Source organism: Lichenostomus cassidix, chromosome 1Aa, assembly GCF_008360975.1.
Source record: "Lichenostomus cassidix isolate B80296 chromosome 1Aa, HeHo_3.0, whole genome shotgun sequence".
NCBI lineage: Eukaryota > Metazoa > Chordata > Aves > Passeriformes > Meliphagidae > Lichenostomus > Lichenostomus cassidix.
The window spans coordinates 14,628,684-14,645,527 of record NC_139480.1 but is presented as its reverse complement, the minus strand read 5'-3'; the positions used below and the strand labels follow the sequence as shown (position 1 = coordinate 14,645,527).

The 16,844-nt window shown below is 40.6% G+C and overlaps 1 protein-coding gene across 1 annotated transcript in view; it reads right to left on the bottom strand.

Moving 5' to 3' along the window:
* CPNE8 (copine 8) overlaps positions 1-15,376 on the bottom strand; it is a 77,349-nt gene extending 61,973 nt beyond the window's left edge. The window contains exons 1-2 of the mRNA XM_085041315.1: positions 14,523-15,376; positions 1,288-1,328 (exon numbers count right to left, since the gene is read on the bottom strand). Coding sequence (XP_084897441.1) covers positions 1,288-1,328; positions 14,523-14,662 — 181 coding nt within the window. The 5' untranslated portion in view covers positions 14,663-15,376. The remainder of the gene's footprint in view (positions 1-1,287; positions 1,329-14,522) is intronic.
* Positions 15,377-16,844: the final 1,468 nt, after the last annotated feature.

The following is a 16,844-nucleotide window of genomic DNA, read 5'->3' as shown; positions in this document are numbered from 1 at the left end:
AATCACAAAATTGTTAGGGTCCTCTGACGATCATCTAATCCAACCCTCAATAATTTTTACTGTTTTTCTAAGCCAACTAAAAATTTTTATTAATATGCAAATACTTGGTTTTGCTTCTGTGTGATCTCCCTAAACCAGAGGTATAGTATTGCCTATGTCTCCTGTTTGTTTGTTTTTTAAAAAAATATTTACAGTAGAAATGTCAAAGGTACTCCTAACTTCTTGTGGTTTTTCCCCAGGAAGTAGAAGCTTTTCCCCTCAAAAGTATATTGTGGAATCTCAAGAAATTTTTGGAGCAGAATGGAAACATATACTCTAACAAAAGTAATCAAATGTTTCATAGTGATACATGACTCAGTATTCAAATATCAGGACATGGTTGCATGCCAAGACACTTGATAAAAGTATATGTGTCTCGGGTTATTTCCACTGCCAGCAAGCACAGTATGTGGCATCCTAAGGGAGAAAAGCCCAGGCTTAATTAAAGAAATTGAGCTCATAGAAAAAAACAAATGGAGAGTTGTAAGGGACACAGGATGACACCACAACCTAAGTACCAGTCTATTAACATTACAGAGCTCCTTTGAATGACATTATCAGAAAAGAAAGGAATTTTTTTGTGATCTCAGTTCCTTGATTAAAATTTTTATAAGGCATTTAATACAGGAAGATAGTAATGGATTTTAAATCAAAAGCCCCATCATAAATTCATAGACATGAGAGTTTTGAGGGATCCAGTCATAATACAGCTTATGAGGAAAGCGAGTGTCACTAGCTTACAATTCTGAAAAGATTAATTCAAAAACCATCATACCATTTTTGATCACTAAAGGCAGTCTTTCCCAGAGATTAATTAACTTCATTTTATTTTTCAGCATTTGACTCTAAGATTAGTGGACAGTACGCACTAGCAGCAACAAATCCTTCTAGTTTATTTAGTACTTTGCCTAATAGCTTTGAAAACAAGATCTAAACCAACAGATACTAAAAAAGAAACAACCCAACTTTCCAGAATTTATTAATTTTAGAAAACTTTAAGTTGAATGCTAAATAAGGGGCTATTTAGCTCAGAAAAGTAATTTTAAAAACAGTCTTTAAAATTCCAGTTCGTATAACATTAACTATAAGTGTAACTCATTCAAGTGTAACTTAATTATTTTAAGTAATTGTCACAAAGACAATGTAAACGTAACTGACACTGAAGAAAATCACCCATCTAATTTTATTCCGGTGTTTGCACATTTAGAACAGATAATAATAAGAAACAGTAAAATACTATATACTCACTCGGATCAGATTTAGAAAATGTATCTCTGTCCAAAAGATTTCTATAAAAAAAAAAAGAGATAAAAATAATCTTAGGTATAAAAAAAATTGAAATATGCAAATCAGATACCAATGCATATACATTTTTTACATTTTTAATCAAGACTCAGCTTAGTCTTCTGCTCTCCTAATACACAAGACTTAGCACTAACACTAGAGTCAGCTCACATTTCATATTATTATCCATTTTGGATTTGAGCCAACTGTGGCTTATATACTCCAATACCATAAACCAAAAAGCCACCTCAAGTATATTATACATACATGTAAAAGGCGTCAGGCAGAGAAATAACTTTAAATCACAAACGTCTACTAGAAATTAACTTCCCAGTTCAACCCAAAAACTTTGGACTTTATTCAAAAGAATGGCTATGAGATTTCAGAGCCATCAGGAGGTATCTCTAAGAATCTATCATGGACAAGTAAGGTAAAGAGAACTAAACCACACATAGGACACACATCAAACCTAGGGGTTTTCTAATTATCCATAGAATACCTAGGAATAAATATTAATTTTGTTATGGAACACAGTCCCAATATCACAAGCACACTTCAGCCAACTGAGAATCATACACACTTAAATGAACTTAAATCAACAATTCTGAAGAATCAGGACTGACCAGAAACTATTCTCAGAATAGTTACCAATATTTCACAATTAAAAAAGAAATTAAAAATTATCTTAACAGACTAGAAAAATGTTCTGATAACAAGACGCCATTGAACAGGGACAAGAAAGCACTATTAAACTTTGGAAGGTATTAAATTTAATGGCAAAAATGCAGCATAGCCACATGTAGCTGAATATACAGTAGTTATGTCAAAAATAGTCCTAGACATCACAGCTCACCACAAATTGAATAGTCAGGAGTCTTGTACCTTTGGGAAAAAGGCATACTGGAATACACAAACAAAAATGCCATTTTAGACTGTCTGGTCTTCACAATGCAGGTAAACACTCAATTCAAGCAATAATGTTTTGGATGCTCCAATTTCTTGCAATCTAAGACAAATATGGAGCCACTGGAGCTCATTGAAAACAGAAATAATTGGAAGTATATAGACTATATCTACGAGGGAAACAGTGCTACAGGTTGAAGCTGACCTCATAGACAGAGCAAGTGGGACCAGGTTTAACCATAAATTGAATCTTCTGCACCACATGCATAGAAGTTGAACTTTACTCCATTTTTTTACCATCTTTCACTGTTAAAGGTGGACAGACATGATGTGAAAGCTCCATTGTCTTCAAGAATATGTCAGATAGCTATAATTTCTAGTAAGTTATTTGATCCTACCCAAGGGCAAAAGGAAGGATTAAATTAGCAGTTTACATCCCTTATATCTTATTATTTTTAATAATTAGTAGAGCCTCTTCAAGGGCCACCATTTACTACTCTCATTCAGGTCTAAATCATTATTTTTGTGCTATTGAACAGTACTGAAAAGTGTATTAATATTTTATTCAATACAGGTGTTCTAAGCAGTCCACTTATGACTTCAACAATGAAAAGATACCATATTCCAAATTTAAGTATTGCCAAGTTCACATTTCAGGACAAGCAATATGAACAAAAAACAGCTTCAAATGAACATTGGGCAGATCTGTTTTATTTAATCATTTTAGTGCCAAAGTAGGCACTAGCATAAATATTAGTACTTGTGAATGAACTTGAGTTCTGCAGGCACCAATTCTTCGGAAATTCTCTAGTCCATTCAGAAGTGTGATTTTTGCATATGCATACAATTATACTCAGAGAAGCTGTATTCTACCTTAACAAAAATCATGCAAATATAAATTGGAAGTATTAAGAAACCCAGGAAAGTCAGTGAATCCAAGTCGGTATTTGACAACAATCACTACACAATGCTTTAAAAGATAGTAAGTTCTATCTATCTTTACAGTAAATTCTGTAATATCAGAATTGCAAACCCAAAATGAAAATTGCCTCCTATTCCTCTTTAATTATGCACACCTAGATATACCGTTAATTCATGGTAGGTAGAATTAGATTATCCCAAAATGAATTGCAATAAAACCTCAAAATTAGAGTTATATGACAGAAATAGTTCATTAGATTTTGGAACAGGCCTCCCATATTCACCATTAGAATTCCAAACAATTTTAATTCCTCAGCATAGTAACTATACAGTGACCTTATAATTGGTATCTTAGTGCTTTTCACTGCAGATTCAGATCAAGGAATTTTAGTCACACTTATACTAAGGTAAGGTGGTTCGAATTTTTTAGATATTTCCTACTCTTATTGTGTTCCTTCTAAGTTTTTTTTTTCTCCTCTCTTTTCCCATATACATACTAATATAAAGACTGGGCTGGTACTGTAAAACTCAGTCTATCCTGACCCTTTTATTCCAGCAGCTGCAAAAAGCAGCCACCATGGAAACAGCCTAAAAACCAAGGTAAGGATAAGTAATATTTCCTGAGAACATTCCTTGTCACCAACCATCAGCTGCTCTGAGACACTTTGTGAGTTAAGAACATTTCTACACAAACAGGATCCACAAAAGGACTGTAAGCGTAGAGATACCCAAGTTTAACACTGTAATTCAGGTCAGTACGTGTCATCAATTCACCATTTTGAACTAGTACAACCTGAAACACCCTCCACACATTTTCCTACAAATAAACAATGTCTTCAGCAAAGTTTGCAGACATGCCTGATTGTCCAAATCATACAGATAAATACAAAATAGTAACATAAGAAGTTAGCAGGCTGTTCAAGCAATGCAGCCAATTTAAAAAGGAACTCTAAAGGAAAAGTGCCAACAGGAGAAAAAAAAATGGAAAAAAAGAGTGATTTGGCCACTAAATCACCACACAACTCAATAGGCTGCTCAATTTCATTTGTGCATTTTCATTTCAGGGGGATAACAATCGACATGCTCTTTTAAATACAAGAAAACTGCATGGTACATAAGCATGGAGCAATCTACAACCACAAGAAATGGTAACACAAAATAGAAAGCAGACTGGATGTATTTCTACAACTTTACTAGGTAGTCTTTGTACTCTTAATTTTCATTGGTACTTTCTGCACAGGCTGAGCAACACAGAGCGTATTTTTCCCCTTTTTCATGAGCAAAACATTCTTTTTGGTAGTACACTGTTTTGTCTCAGGAAAGCTCACAAACTCAGAAACCAGAAATACCTAAAACTCCTTTTTCTTTCTCCTAATCACAGTATCAAGAGAAACAGACTTATATCTTAAATTAACATAGTGAGTATATTTTTTTTCTATACCCATTAAGCCTTTCAGATAAAGAATGCAAAAAGAAAAGGAATTGCTATCAACTATGAGAGACGGAAAAAAAAAACCAACAAACTTTTTCTGCAGAAACATGCACATCAAACACACACAGCAAGGAAGTCTAGGAACATCTGTGCAGAAAGCATTATTCTACCAGCACTGATCTTGAAGGAATTCATTCAGCACCTGCCCCTTTTGGAGCAGACCGTCCAAAAAACTTGCAACAGCATAGATATCTAGGGGAAAAAAAAAAACCCAAAAACCAAATAGGAGCCATGGCAAGAGCACTGGAAATGCTGGGATAATTTTTTTTTTCTGTATAATGAGAGCAATTTCCCCAGGGCAGGGAAGAAAGTGATCAGTAAATAAGATAAGTTAAAACATAATCAGCTATGCCTCACAGAATCACTTTCTCACATAGTTTCATAAACTCGATAAAAATTTATCAAAATAAGTTTTATAAAATAATAGTCCAGCACTCAAAATGCTTTTCAGAATAGAACATTTCAGTTGGAAGGAGCCTACAATGATCATCCAGTCCAACAGCCCAAGCACTTCAGGGCTGACCAAAAGATACAACATGGTGTTAAAGGCATTGTCCAAATGCCTGTTAAACACTGACAGGCTTGGGGAACTGACTACCTCTCTAGGATGCCTGTTCCAGCATTCCACCACCCTCTCACTAAAGAAATGCTTCTAATGCGAAGTGCCTGGTACTGTTTAATCTAAAACAACTCATATGTATAAATCAGATGCTTCAAGATTCACTGATCTAGTTAGCAGTTGTAGCTGACCAGAAATCATTACAGCCTATGCTGCTTTCTACACCTCTAATCCACTATGAGTTACATGTACGTTGCCAGATGTATGCTGAAAAGTAGGAGTTCCTCACCTTGTCCACATATACTTTCCTTCAAATTTTACTTTATTTTAGTGATCAATATCTGAACATCCTTCTCTGTAAGTTTTTTTTTAACCCTTTGTTACACGAAACTGCTAAGCAGAAGTAAATCAAATTCCCCTGTCAGAAATTACAGAATTCTGGCACTGAAGAACAGACCACAGTAACTACAGAACTAAGCAGTTTAAAATGTGCTTCTCTAGTTTCAAAAAACAAACAAACAAAAGAAACCCACCTGGATGGACTAGAAAAAGACTTATTCATACATTGCTTTCAACAGCTCTGAAATCCCTGATGGTAAAAATGTGGTTTACTTCAGATTAACAAGTGAGAATCTCTCTGGGTGTAACGGCTTTATATTTCTCTTCCTCTTTAGATTACAGTTAAATGCACACAAAGATTCCTTGGTCATGAAATAAAGCACTCAGCAGCTTGCAAACACAGAAGTTACTAATGAAAAATAATTTTTAATTTTTAGAAAATATAAATTTTTAATATACTATATTCGTATTATATATTATAAGCATACACTGCTTCTTTCACATATGTATCAATCCATGGGAAAAGGAACTGTCCCTAGTTCATTATACAAAGGCATTTCTGTTTCCCTCACTTAATGATGGGCCCTTGTCACTTTTTCAAGGAAGATCCTGATAAAGAAAGGAGCATCTCAATCACTTTTTAATGTGCGGAATAATATCCATAGTACTATTAATTGTAACGTAACTGCAACATAACTGTATTAACCTAGCAGGCACTGCCCCTCAGCCTTAATGATATCACTGAATTTGCAAGGATCAGTCCTAAGATAACGTATCATCCAAAGAGTCCACTCGAGTGCAGAGCCCACTTGACCTACCTGCAGAGTAATTTCACAAACTGCAGCAGCAGCTTAAGTAGTCACCCTTCCACAGCTATTTACTCTCTCCTGTATTGTCAGAGCACAGCAAAGCAAGCTATTAGCCTCCACATCTCTAGATATAGAATGCCCTGGATGGAAGAGCAGACCAGACAATTTCTCAGAATTTTACCTTCTTGACAAAATAACAGGCTCTCTTAGAAGAGGTTCACAGGTGAGACAACAGTGACTCCACTGACTAACAGGCAATTAGGATGACCTGCTCCTTTCTGTTCAAATCATCTCCACTCTTTGGGGCACTAGAAGAACCAGAAAGAAAGCAAACAAATCTCTGATGTGCCAGCTTAAGAAAACATTCACAATATCTCTTCATAACGCTTGGAAAAGTAATTCACTCTTCTTGTTCACCAGAAGACAAAGAAATAACTTTCGGCCTCACAGCAACTTTCATTGTCAAGCTAAGAATATATTGATTCAGAAGCCATAAGGGAAAAAAGAAAGGGAGAAGCAATGAGAAGGGTAAAACCAGCAGTGCTTCCATAAGTTTTATGAAAACACACAGAAAGCCATCTCTGGCTAGATGTACACAAACAATTTTAGGATGAAACCCCTATTAAAACTGCTGACTATTCCTGGGGGTTAAAAAAAACCCCAAAGGAACTGCCAAGTTTATTTACTCTAACATAGCAATAGTTTTATGGGAAATCTGTTGAAACAGACAGGAAGTACTGGGTTATAAAAATACATCTTTGCAAATGAAACAGAACTGAACACAATCTTGAGTTTAAATAAAAAAAAGTCCATTTACTACTATCACAAACTGGTGGAACTCTGCTTCAGTACCAAGCCAATTACTATTAGAAACCAACAGAATAAATCATCCCCATTTATGTTGTTAAGGCTAGGCAGGCAAACAATCTCTGGCTCTGAGTTCCTGGTGATGTATCCTCTGAGACAGCACTGAAGACTGCTGGTGGTTGAAAGAACTTTTTAATCTAGTGTCAACTCACTAGCCCTTTCCAGTTACTTTCACCCAGACCATCCAAATCTGTGGATATGCTGCACTACTCAAGATCAATTTCTTAGGGAATGTATAATACAGTTAATACAGAGTTTTGTTAATGTATAACAACATATAAAACATACAGATTGGTTTTGCATGGTTTTTCTGAAACAACTTTTTAAAAGGTATACCTCAAAGAAGTAATTTAGAAAGCAAATCTATACCATCAATGTAATATTCATCCCTTCTCTGTCATTGCAGGACTGTTGGGTGAGCCATTGTTCAGATAGGCAGAGAAGAAAATGAAGAAAATAACACTACCACAGGAAGTCTTCATAAAATACACAAAGCCATTGCACATTTCCTAGTACGTAGATCTTTTCCTGCTGCCAGGCTTCCCTGTATACCACCTTTTGAGGCCTAGGACTGTGGGCTTCACCTGAGGGAGGATGTTACAGTGAGCCACCCATCAGTGTCTCACCTCCTGTCTGGGGAGAACCTCGAAGTTTTCAGTGGTGGCAGGGGTGGAAGAGGTGGTCTCAGAAGGAGTATGATGTTGATGACTTCTTCCCCACTCCAAGGACCCCCAGCTGAGTTAACATACTCTTACTTCATTCATTTTGTCACTGAAACTATATAATTTCCAACCATCTGAAACTCCATTCTACATAATACACTTACTGTACACCATATATAGCCTGTATTACATATGCTTGAGCCTTGCTCTCTCAGCACTTTTGATTTTGCCCAGCTGCCAAGATGCACTTCTTTACCAATCACTAGTGACCTCTTTACAGCACTGGTGTCCCCAGTAAGGCGACACCCTGAGCACCCTCTTTTCACCCTCTGCTGCCACACTCCCATCATGTGTCCCCACTTGCAAGAACTCTGCTATCACAGTGACGCTGCTCCTCTGCACTACACCATTCTGCGAGGGTCACAAATACACCATTATACTCAGAATAACTACTTGCTACTACTATCTGCTGAAAGAAATGTGGTTATACTACACAATTATACAAGGACAAGCCAAAGAGAAACGAACTAAGAAGGAGCCACATAGTAGCTAGAAAAAAGATACTGGGTTTGTGTTTGCAGCCAAGTAAAACCAAACAAAGCTCAATGTTGGCTAAGACAAGTTCAGACAAAACCTGACAAGTCCTGAGACTTGCAAAGTTGCCTGAAAGCTGAAGCCTGTGTGAGAGACTGAAATGTTAAAGGTTAATGACTCAAACAATCAGATTTGTAAAAGCAGCAGGTGCTCTGCTGAGGCCAGATTTCCACCCCTTAAACAAAGGGGAGAAGATTTTTGGTTGTGTGGTGAAACCACTGATCTTCACAAGAACAACCCATGTGCAAAGGAGGTGCACACCCAGCACCAGAGAATGACCACAACAAGCCGAGCTTTGCTTATCAACAACCGTCTTTTTTGAGCCAGATAAAGGAAAGGGTCGGTAAGAAGCAGATCCTGCAAGGTGAGGTAATGCTTTTTATCATGCCAATGTCCTCTCTTGATAAGGCTCAGGTGTAAAACCACCCCCTGGGGGAGGTATCGGGACATTCACACGTAAGCCTGAAGGTATTCATTCCTTCAGATAAGCCACAACTAGCTCGACTATGCAGTCAAGAGAAACAGTGGTCATATCTTAGACAAATTGTCAAAGACTTCCAAAGCATCCCCAGACTGTGCAAGTTCGACAGCATTTGTAAAACTCCACTCCCAGGAGAGGTACCTGGGCCTTCCCACCTGAACATATATTAACCCACTGAACCTTTTTTTCGGGAACTTCTACACTCACGACGAATAAAGACTGTGACCACCACTTTGATCAATGGACATCGAAATGGCAACAATTGAGCCTCACTGCTGGATCCACGGGTAGATCCACGGATCTATTTCCTCTCCTTTATGTACTCTTACCCTGTTCTTTCTTTTATTTGTATGTTTACCTAAGTGATATATTTATTCTTGTATATATTTCTACAGATAATAACCGAAACCGATACACACCTCCTTTCCACTGCAGCCAAACTGCTCTGAAATAAACCTGCCACATGTGTACACACTGGTCATTCAGTGTTATTTCACTTTAATCCACCCCAAAGGGATCTAGCAAGCACTTTTAGTTACCCCATCTCAGGGGTGAGTTATAACAGCCTGTCCCTAGCGTGCAGAAAATCATGCTCTGAAAAGCCACGTCCACAAAGGAGACAGAGGAGCCCTGCAACTTTATCTGAATAATGGGAGAGAGTCCACTGGGGCACATGCCCGTCGGGTTTCTCTCTCAAGGTTTCAGAGGACACAGTCTCATTTTATCCTAAACTCCCGGCCATATTGCCCTCTTCCTTTCCCCACTGGCTGAGGTACTGGGAATGTACAGCCTTCCCGAACCACCTACCACATATTCCCCTCTTGAACGTGTCATTTTGCTCCAGTTTAGAAATTCAGGCTATGTGGGTTCTGAAATAGATTTTGTGCTAACCCATTTGTCTATTAACCTAAAGTTCAGGAGTCAAACTGTCTGAATTCTGTAACAAACTTGTGTGGCTTGAGGTTGGTAAAGACATCAAGACCCATTTCAAAGATATTAACACCCATTTCTCCTAAAGACGCTCACCCATGGAATTGTTTGTAAAGACATTAGCACCCATCTTTCCTATCACTGGCAATCACAAGACTGAATTTCCTGTGCAAAAGATCTGCCTTAAATTCTAGAAGTTACATAGCTGCATTTTGAATCATTTCAATGAAAAAACACGTAAGATCAACCTTCTGTTGCCAGTCACACATAACCACTCCATGGACTTTTAATCCAACCCGGAAACACACACACACAAAGAGCAGGAAAATGAAAACCAGATTTACAATCAAAGTTAATTTTATATTTTGCATTTTGTACTACACAGAGTTACAAGCTCAAATAATTTGTTATTAATATTTTTTTATCATCGTATCTTTCTGTGACAGGCACTTCTAACAAATTATTAATATTTTTAAAAAACCCAGGAGGCAAGTATGATGGCTGGAGAGATGTAATCTGGCCAGAAATCAATGCCTAGAACAATCAAAGCTATAATTAAATGTACATTTAGGTATTGCAAACATTAGGAAGTGGCTGGTTAAGACTTTCAGACTGCCAAACAAAAGGAAAAATTATGAACTAGTATGTTTTGTTCCTCTGTGCAAGAAACTTGAAATTAAATTATCTTAATTACTGAGAACAGGGGATGCTTAATTCCATTCAGCTCATTCATTAATGTTAGATTTCTGTACAAATTGTGAAGCAGCACAGAACTGATCCAAAACAGGCATGGGCAAACAACTGTATTTCTGTTGAATCAAATATGACAAGGAGTTTATGGTGCCTTTACACACATAGAGCCTATCCAACATAAACCTGGAACAGTAAGGACACATCACCCGATTGAACATGAAGCCTTTCAGAGCAATATTATCATAACAAACTTTCTGAATTAGCAAAGTACTGTGACCCTGTACTGTGTCAATATTTTACAAGACTTCTACCATCTTTCGGATAACCATGTCATCTCTGATACACTACTAGAAGTCATAAAATTATGAAACTACAGCTTCACTTTCCTGTTGATATTAAAAAAAACACTCTCAAGAATATAATTCTGATTGATAAGTTCTCATTCAGTAAGTTAATATACATTAACATGAGGTATAACAAAACTCTTGACCTTTTTTTTAAGGTAAGACTGCAGAATGGCTGTGCTTATCAGGTAGTACAGGAAAAAATCTACATCAGTCCATACAGTAACCACCATGAACAGAAATCATCATTATACAGATTTAAAAAAAAAATTAAAAAAACATTACACAGATCACAACTACATTGAACTTTGCATGTTCACACAGAGCACAAACTTCAAGACACATAATATAAGAACAATCCTGCAGTTCTCAGCATTAGATAAACTAGTTCAGTAAACACATAGTAACTGCACTAATAGTAGGGAAGTTGGGAATGGAACATAAACTTTTCCCAAGACTTAACTAGACTGGAATCAGTGGAGAACATCAACAGAGAGAAAAAAAGGATGACATGTTTAGGCTTGAAGCCTATCTGAAGCACACATAAGACCACAAGCTTGCACACACCGCTGGTAAGAGAAGATTTGTGTCTAGTCACAGGCTTATAACAGGTATGCAGTGCAAACACTTTTTTAGAGGAAGAGGAACCTTTGGGGTGGAAAACAGTAGTGAAGAAAAAGACAGAGACCATCCTATATCCTCTCTTCCACACAGACTGGAGGGACGAGGTCTTGGTCCTTCACATGACAACTAGGCAAAATTATGCCAGGCAGCAACAAATAAAGATTTCTTGGCAGGTGACAGTAACATTTTCATCAGACCATGAATGCCCTTCAGGACATGTGATGAAGGGAGAGACAGGATGCATAGGGAGATGGCTACTAGAACAATTGATCCAGACAGCAGTGGACCATTACCAATGCCAGAGGATCCTTTAGATAACACATGTAAGTTCTTCTGCCATATTAGATCTGCCTCTTGAGTTAAAGACTATTGCTTCCTGATAAACTACATCTTATGGAGTCAGAAAATAACTGTGAAGTTTGTATTTGATAGGCACTGAATAGTAATAGCTAGAATTAAATTACTTTCTTACCTTTCTAGCATTTGTAACACTACAGCTAATGCATTCAATAAGCCATAGGAATGATATAAAAAGCTTTTAGTTATAAAGAAATCCCAGAAAGAGTATTGCTTGATAACCAAAACATTCCTGGATTTTACAATTATCACAGACAATTTCTTATCCCATTAGATGCACCTCTCCTAAAGGCTACCTGATGTGACCCTGAAGCTAAACCAGGCTGGCTTGGAGAATAGCAAGTAGTGCAATGCCACCTGCATAGTGCTGAACATGACTGTTTGGTAACACTGGCAGTATGAGCATGCAGGCAAATTAACTTGGGAAGTGCTGACAGAGAAACCACACAGAACTGAAAGCTAAATGAATAGAAACTGTATTATTACTGAATAAGAAGACAGACAGAAAGACAGAAGAGACAAGCAAATATTGCCCAGAGTCTCAAATTTAGTTTGTTGCACAGCTTGCACTGCTTCACTGACTACCAAGTTACACCCCCTGTACAAACTGGAAGAACTTGCCTCACGTAAGGAAAACAAGGGGAAAAAAATCTAGGAATAAATAATAGTTATCACCTAATAACTGCTGATGTAAATTAATGACCAAATTGGTTCCACAACTCTTCAGGTATCAAGGGAAACAAATGTCACGACCCAAATTGTTTTAAAAGCGTATCTCTCCAGGTATTAAGTAATACACAACTGCTAATTATTAAAGAATTTTCAGCATTCTCTGAATTTTGCAGTTTGCTCTTATAGTCTTTCACAATTTCATTTAACACCACATTTCACAAGCTTTAGCCAATGAATGTGTTTACAGATGAATCACAAACGTGTTAATCATTAATTTCTGCCCTACTGTCGTTCATTTTATACTCCACTTTGAAGCATGATTTTGTAATCAAAAATTGTCATCCAACACACACTGAAGAAAGGAATCTCCATGGAAATTCCCACCCTTCTGCACTTGACATCAAGACAAATGAAAGAGTTTTAACGAAACTGACATGGCTTTTAATGATATCTACAGAGAAACTGCCACTGTAAACTATATACTGAAATATACTGAAATTAGCTACAAGTAATGTCAGAAATTGACTATGTTCTATACCTGCATTTCTTTGTAACTACCTGATGGATTCTTAAACCACTGTGAAACACTGCAGATATATACAAATGGTACCTGGAATTAAAAGAACTCCCATAAGAAGTGAATTTGGTCATAAATGCTCTGACATTTGTAACTATGACAGGCTATTTGAAGAACTTAAAAGTAATGCTAAAGGTCCAGGATTGCTTTTACACATTGCAGCACACCCTTCCTCGGACAATAGTTGGTGCTTGTGAACTTTGCAAAGACAGCCAGCAAGTACAGCAGGGCGTTTATATGTCAGCCTAGTGACTTTTTCAGTATTACAATTTAATCTTACACTATTTCTCACTACTTCAGACTTCTTTTGAAACCCACATTTGATGAAACATCAAATCATACTTTATTTACTAATGAAAAAGAGGGAGTGATCTGACAATTTAAGTTCAGAGCACGGCTGTTCTGTCCTGGTAGTAGTACTGGTAAGAGCAACAGCTCTGGGAAGCTACATTATAAAATAAAGCAACCGATTGTAGAAGCAACTCTGTCTCATTTCCCATCAGGAAACAACCGACAGTTCAAATTTTCCGCTAGAAGCTGCCAACTCTGCTGGGTGAAAGGAGTCACCGCTTTGCAACTGCTAGGAAATACTTAAGGAAGTTGAGGAATGTGAACGAAGACGTGAATTAAAAAGCGCACAAAAATAGGTTTTTTACACCGCTAATGAGAAAATCTCTGCATCACGGCAAAAAAGCAGGGTTTTTGAAATACCGACAAACAAGCGTCAAAGGAACAAAACCACCGACACTACAGTTAGCGTTACGGCTTGGCATTCCCTCAGTTTCTCGGTAGCAGTGTTACGATAAAACATGACAACACGCCCATTCTCGTAAGTTTTGCAAGAGAGCCTCGAAGAACCCATGACAGGATTACTCCGGACGGGAGGTCTCCGTCCCCACCAGGGCACTTGGGACAGCTCCAGAAGTTAGATACCTGCCGGATAACGCGCCCTGCGCTCTCACCGCCGCGACTCCCCTCCCCGGCAGCGGCGCGGGCACGATGCGCAGCGGCGGCAGCCACTGCCCGCTCGGCACAGTCCGCAGCCGCCGCGGGAGCCGGCGCTTCGCCCCTCGGGGTCCACTGGCAGCAGCCTGCGGCGGACACGCCCGGTGCGCGGCCAGCGGGCTGCAGCGGGCTGGCACCCGGCCCCGGGCTGCGCCCGGCTCTGCCCGGGGCCGCACCGGCAGCTCCCCGCGCCCGAGGGCAGCGGCGAGAGCGCCTCGCACAGCGCCGGGACTGCGGAGGGCGTCCCGCGCTGCCCCTTCTCCTGCCCGCTCCGCCAAGCCCGGGGCGAGCGGCACCTGCCCGCTCGCCCGTCCGCGCCCTCCGACGCCGCGGGGCGAGCGGGCGGCGCAGCCATGAGCTCCCACCGTACCTGCAGGACACGGAGAGCTCCACCTTGGTGGCCGGGATGCTGGAGCTGAGCACGGTAAAATCCCCCACGGACGCCATCTTCGGAAGCCCACCGCTTATGCCCGGCTTCTGCTGCCCCGCCGGCTTCTCCAGCCCGAACATGGGACAGAGCGACGCGGGCGGCAAGGAGGGAGGGAAGGAGGGAAGAGGCGGCGCCAATTGGCCTCCACAGCGCGACGCCGCTGCCGCCCGTGGCCCGGAGCGCGGAACTCTGTCCGCACTGCTCCGCGCCCGCGGGATGCGCCCTCACACCGGAGCGGCGGGGCGGGAGCGGGGCGTGACGTCACCGCGAGCGGGAGCCGCGCGAGCCCGCCCCGGGCGCGGGGAGCCCGACGGCGCGAGCCCGGGGAGCAGCGGAGCCCTCAGGGCACAGCGGCACCGCAGCCGGCGAGACCCCGGAGCGTGCGGGGCGGGAAGTGCCCGCCGGAGGCGTGCCCAGGCTGCCGTCCCGAGCGATTTCGCTCTCGCGCCTCTCCGCTCTCTTCACCCCTGGCCCCTGAACAGCAACTCCCGCTCCGTCCCGTCCCGCAGGCTGTCCGGCGAATCTCCTCCCTCCGCGCTACTGAGTGAGGAGCCTCCCCGGTGTCTTCCCCCTTGGCTCCTGCAGGGAAACTCCCGCTCCGTTCTGTCCCGTCCCGCGGGCTGCCCGGGGAATCCCCTCCTTCCGCGTGAGTCAGTGACCCGGTCCCCGAGCAACCGCAGCGCCGGCGTGGGACGGCACGCAGGGGCCAAGCTTCAAGGCCCGGCGCGGTGAGGAGGGCTCATTCTCCCGGGGCAGGCACGATAAAAGCCCCGGCAGCGAACGCGCGCAGCTTCGCAGAGCACGGGGCGGGACCGGCGCGGTGGCGGTGGCGGTGCCGCCAGGGGGCGCGGCGGAGCGGCCGGGCGGGCGGGCGGGGCGGGGCGGGGCGGGGCCGGTGGATGCTCTCGGGCCGGCCGGCGGGCAAAGGAAAAAGCTCAGTAGTGATTGCGCCCGGAAAGCCAACAGCTATGACAATTGCAGAAGAGTCAAGGGAAAAGAGGTGAGTTTGCCTGGCTTACTGTGTGTATTGACACATTGAAAAGGGGGAATTTCTCTCTCTCACACGTGCACAGACTCTTCCCTTTTTTTTCCCAAGACTGCCAGTGCAGTTGCCCTGAACCTGTTCATAGTTAATCACAATAATGATAACAGCTCCATCATTTTATATGTCATGTATTTAATTTGAATCCATTATTATGGCATCTAAGTAGTCTCTAATACTTCTCATCATAGCAGATTGGAGAGAGATGGAAGTGCTACCATTCCCATGTCACAGGTGGGAAGTTAAGGCCCAGGCAAATTAAATGCCATTTAATTAGCCACACATGTCTGTAGCCACACAATATCTAGGACAGGTCTAGATACCAACCCAAAATCATGTACTGAAGTCCTCTACTTTAATAGTTTTACATACAGAAATGAAGAAGTTTAATTTTAAATTCTTTAATTTAACTTCTTTTCAATTATTTTAAATCTTTCTAAAATTAAACTTCTTTAATTAAAAAGGTTAATTAATTAAGCGTTTATTTTTGAAAAAGTTTAACTCCAAAGCTACAAACATTATCAAAATACATTCATTTTGAATTTCATTTCTAGATTCTTGTTGCTGTAATTCAAGTTCAATGCATGATCTCAGGTAGTACATCAAAATAATGGTAAGAGAACCTCAGTGTCAACACCTGGGTAGCTCACAGGAAACAGAAGGAACGACAGTGGGAATGCAGAAGACACTAACATGTTCTTATGTACAGGAGATATACTCCCTGTATATACAGCACACATCTAAAACATAACTCCAGTGGTAGAAGCTCAAGGAAAATATTACTGATATTTTATTCAGAAACTTCTGACCATATCTGGCTCTTTGTTTTCAGGAGGTTATCACCTGAAGTCTCCTTTCTTTCCTTCTCTTGTCTAGAGCAATTTTTTAAGCACAGAGAAATTTCTCATCAGGTATCTCTAAAGTACTTCCTGTTAAACCAGTCTGAAGTTCTCGGTATAGCCAAGAAACCATGTACTTTTACAAATATTCTGGGTGTGTCTGCAGGCAGCCAAACTAGTAAGCCTTCAGCTGAAATTGCTAAAAAAACCCAAACAACAAAACACACACACAAAAAAATCCAAAAACTCAAAACCAAAACCCACACAAAAAACCAAACAAACAAACAAAAAAGCCCCACAAAAAAACCCCAAAAAGAAATTTAGTTCACTACTATCTTTGTCCATACAGTGGTGTGAAGGGATGAGTGAAGGACCACTGGT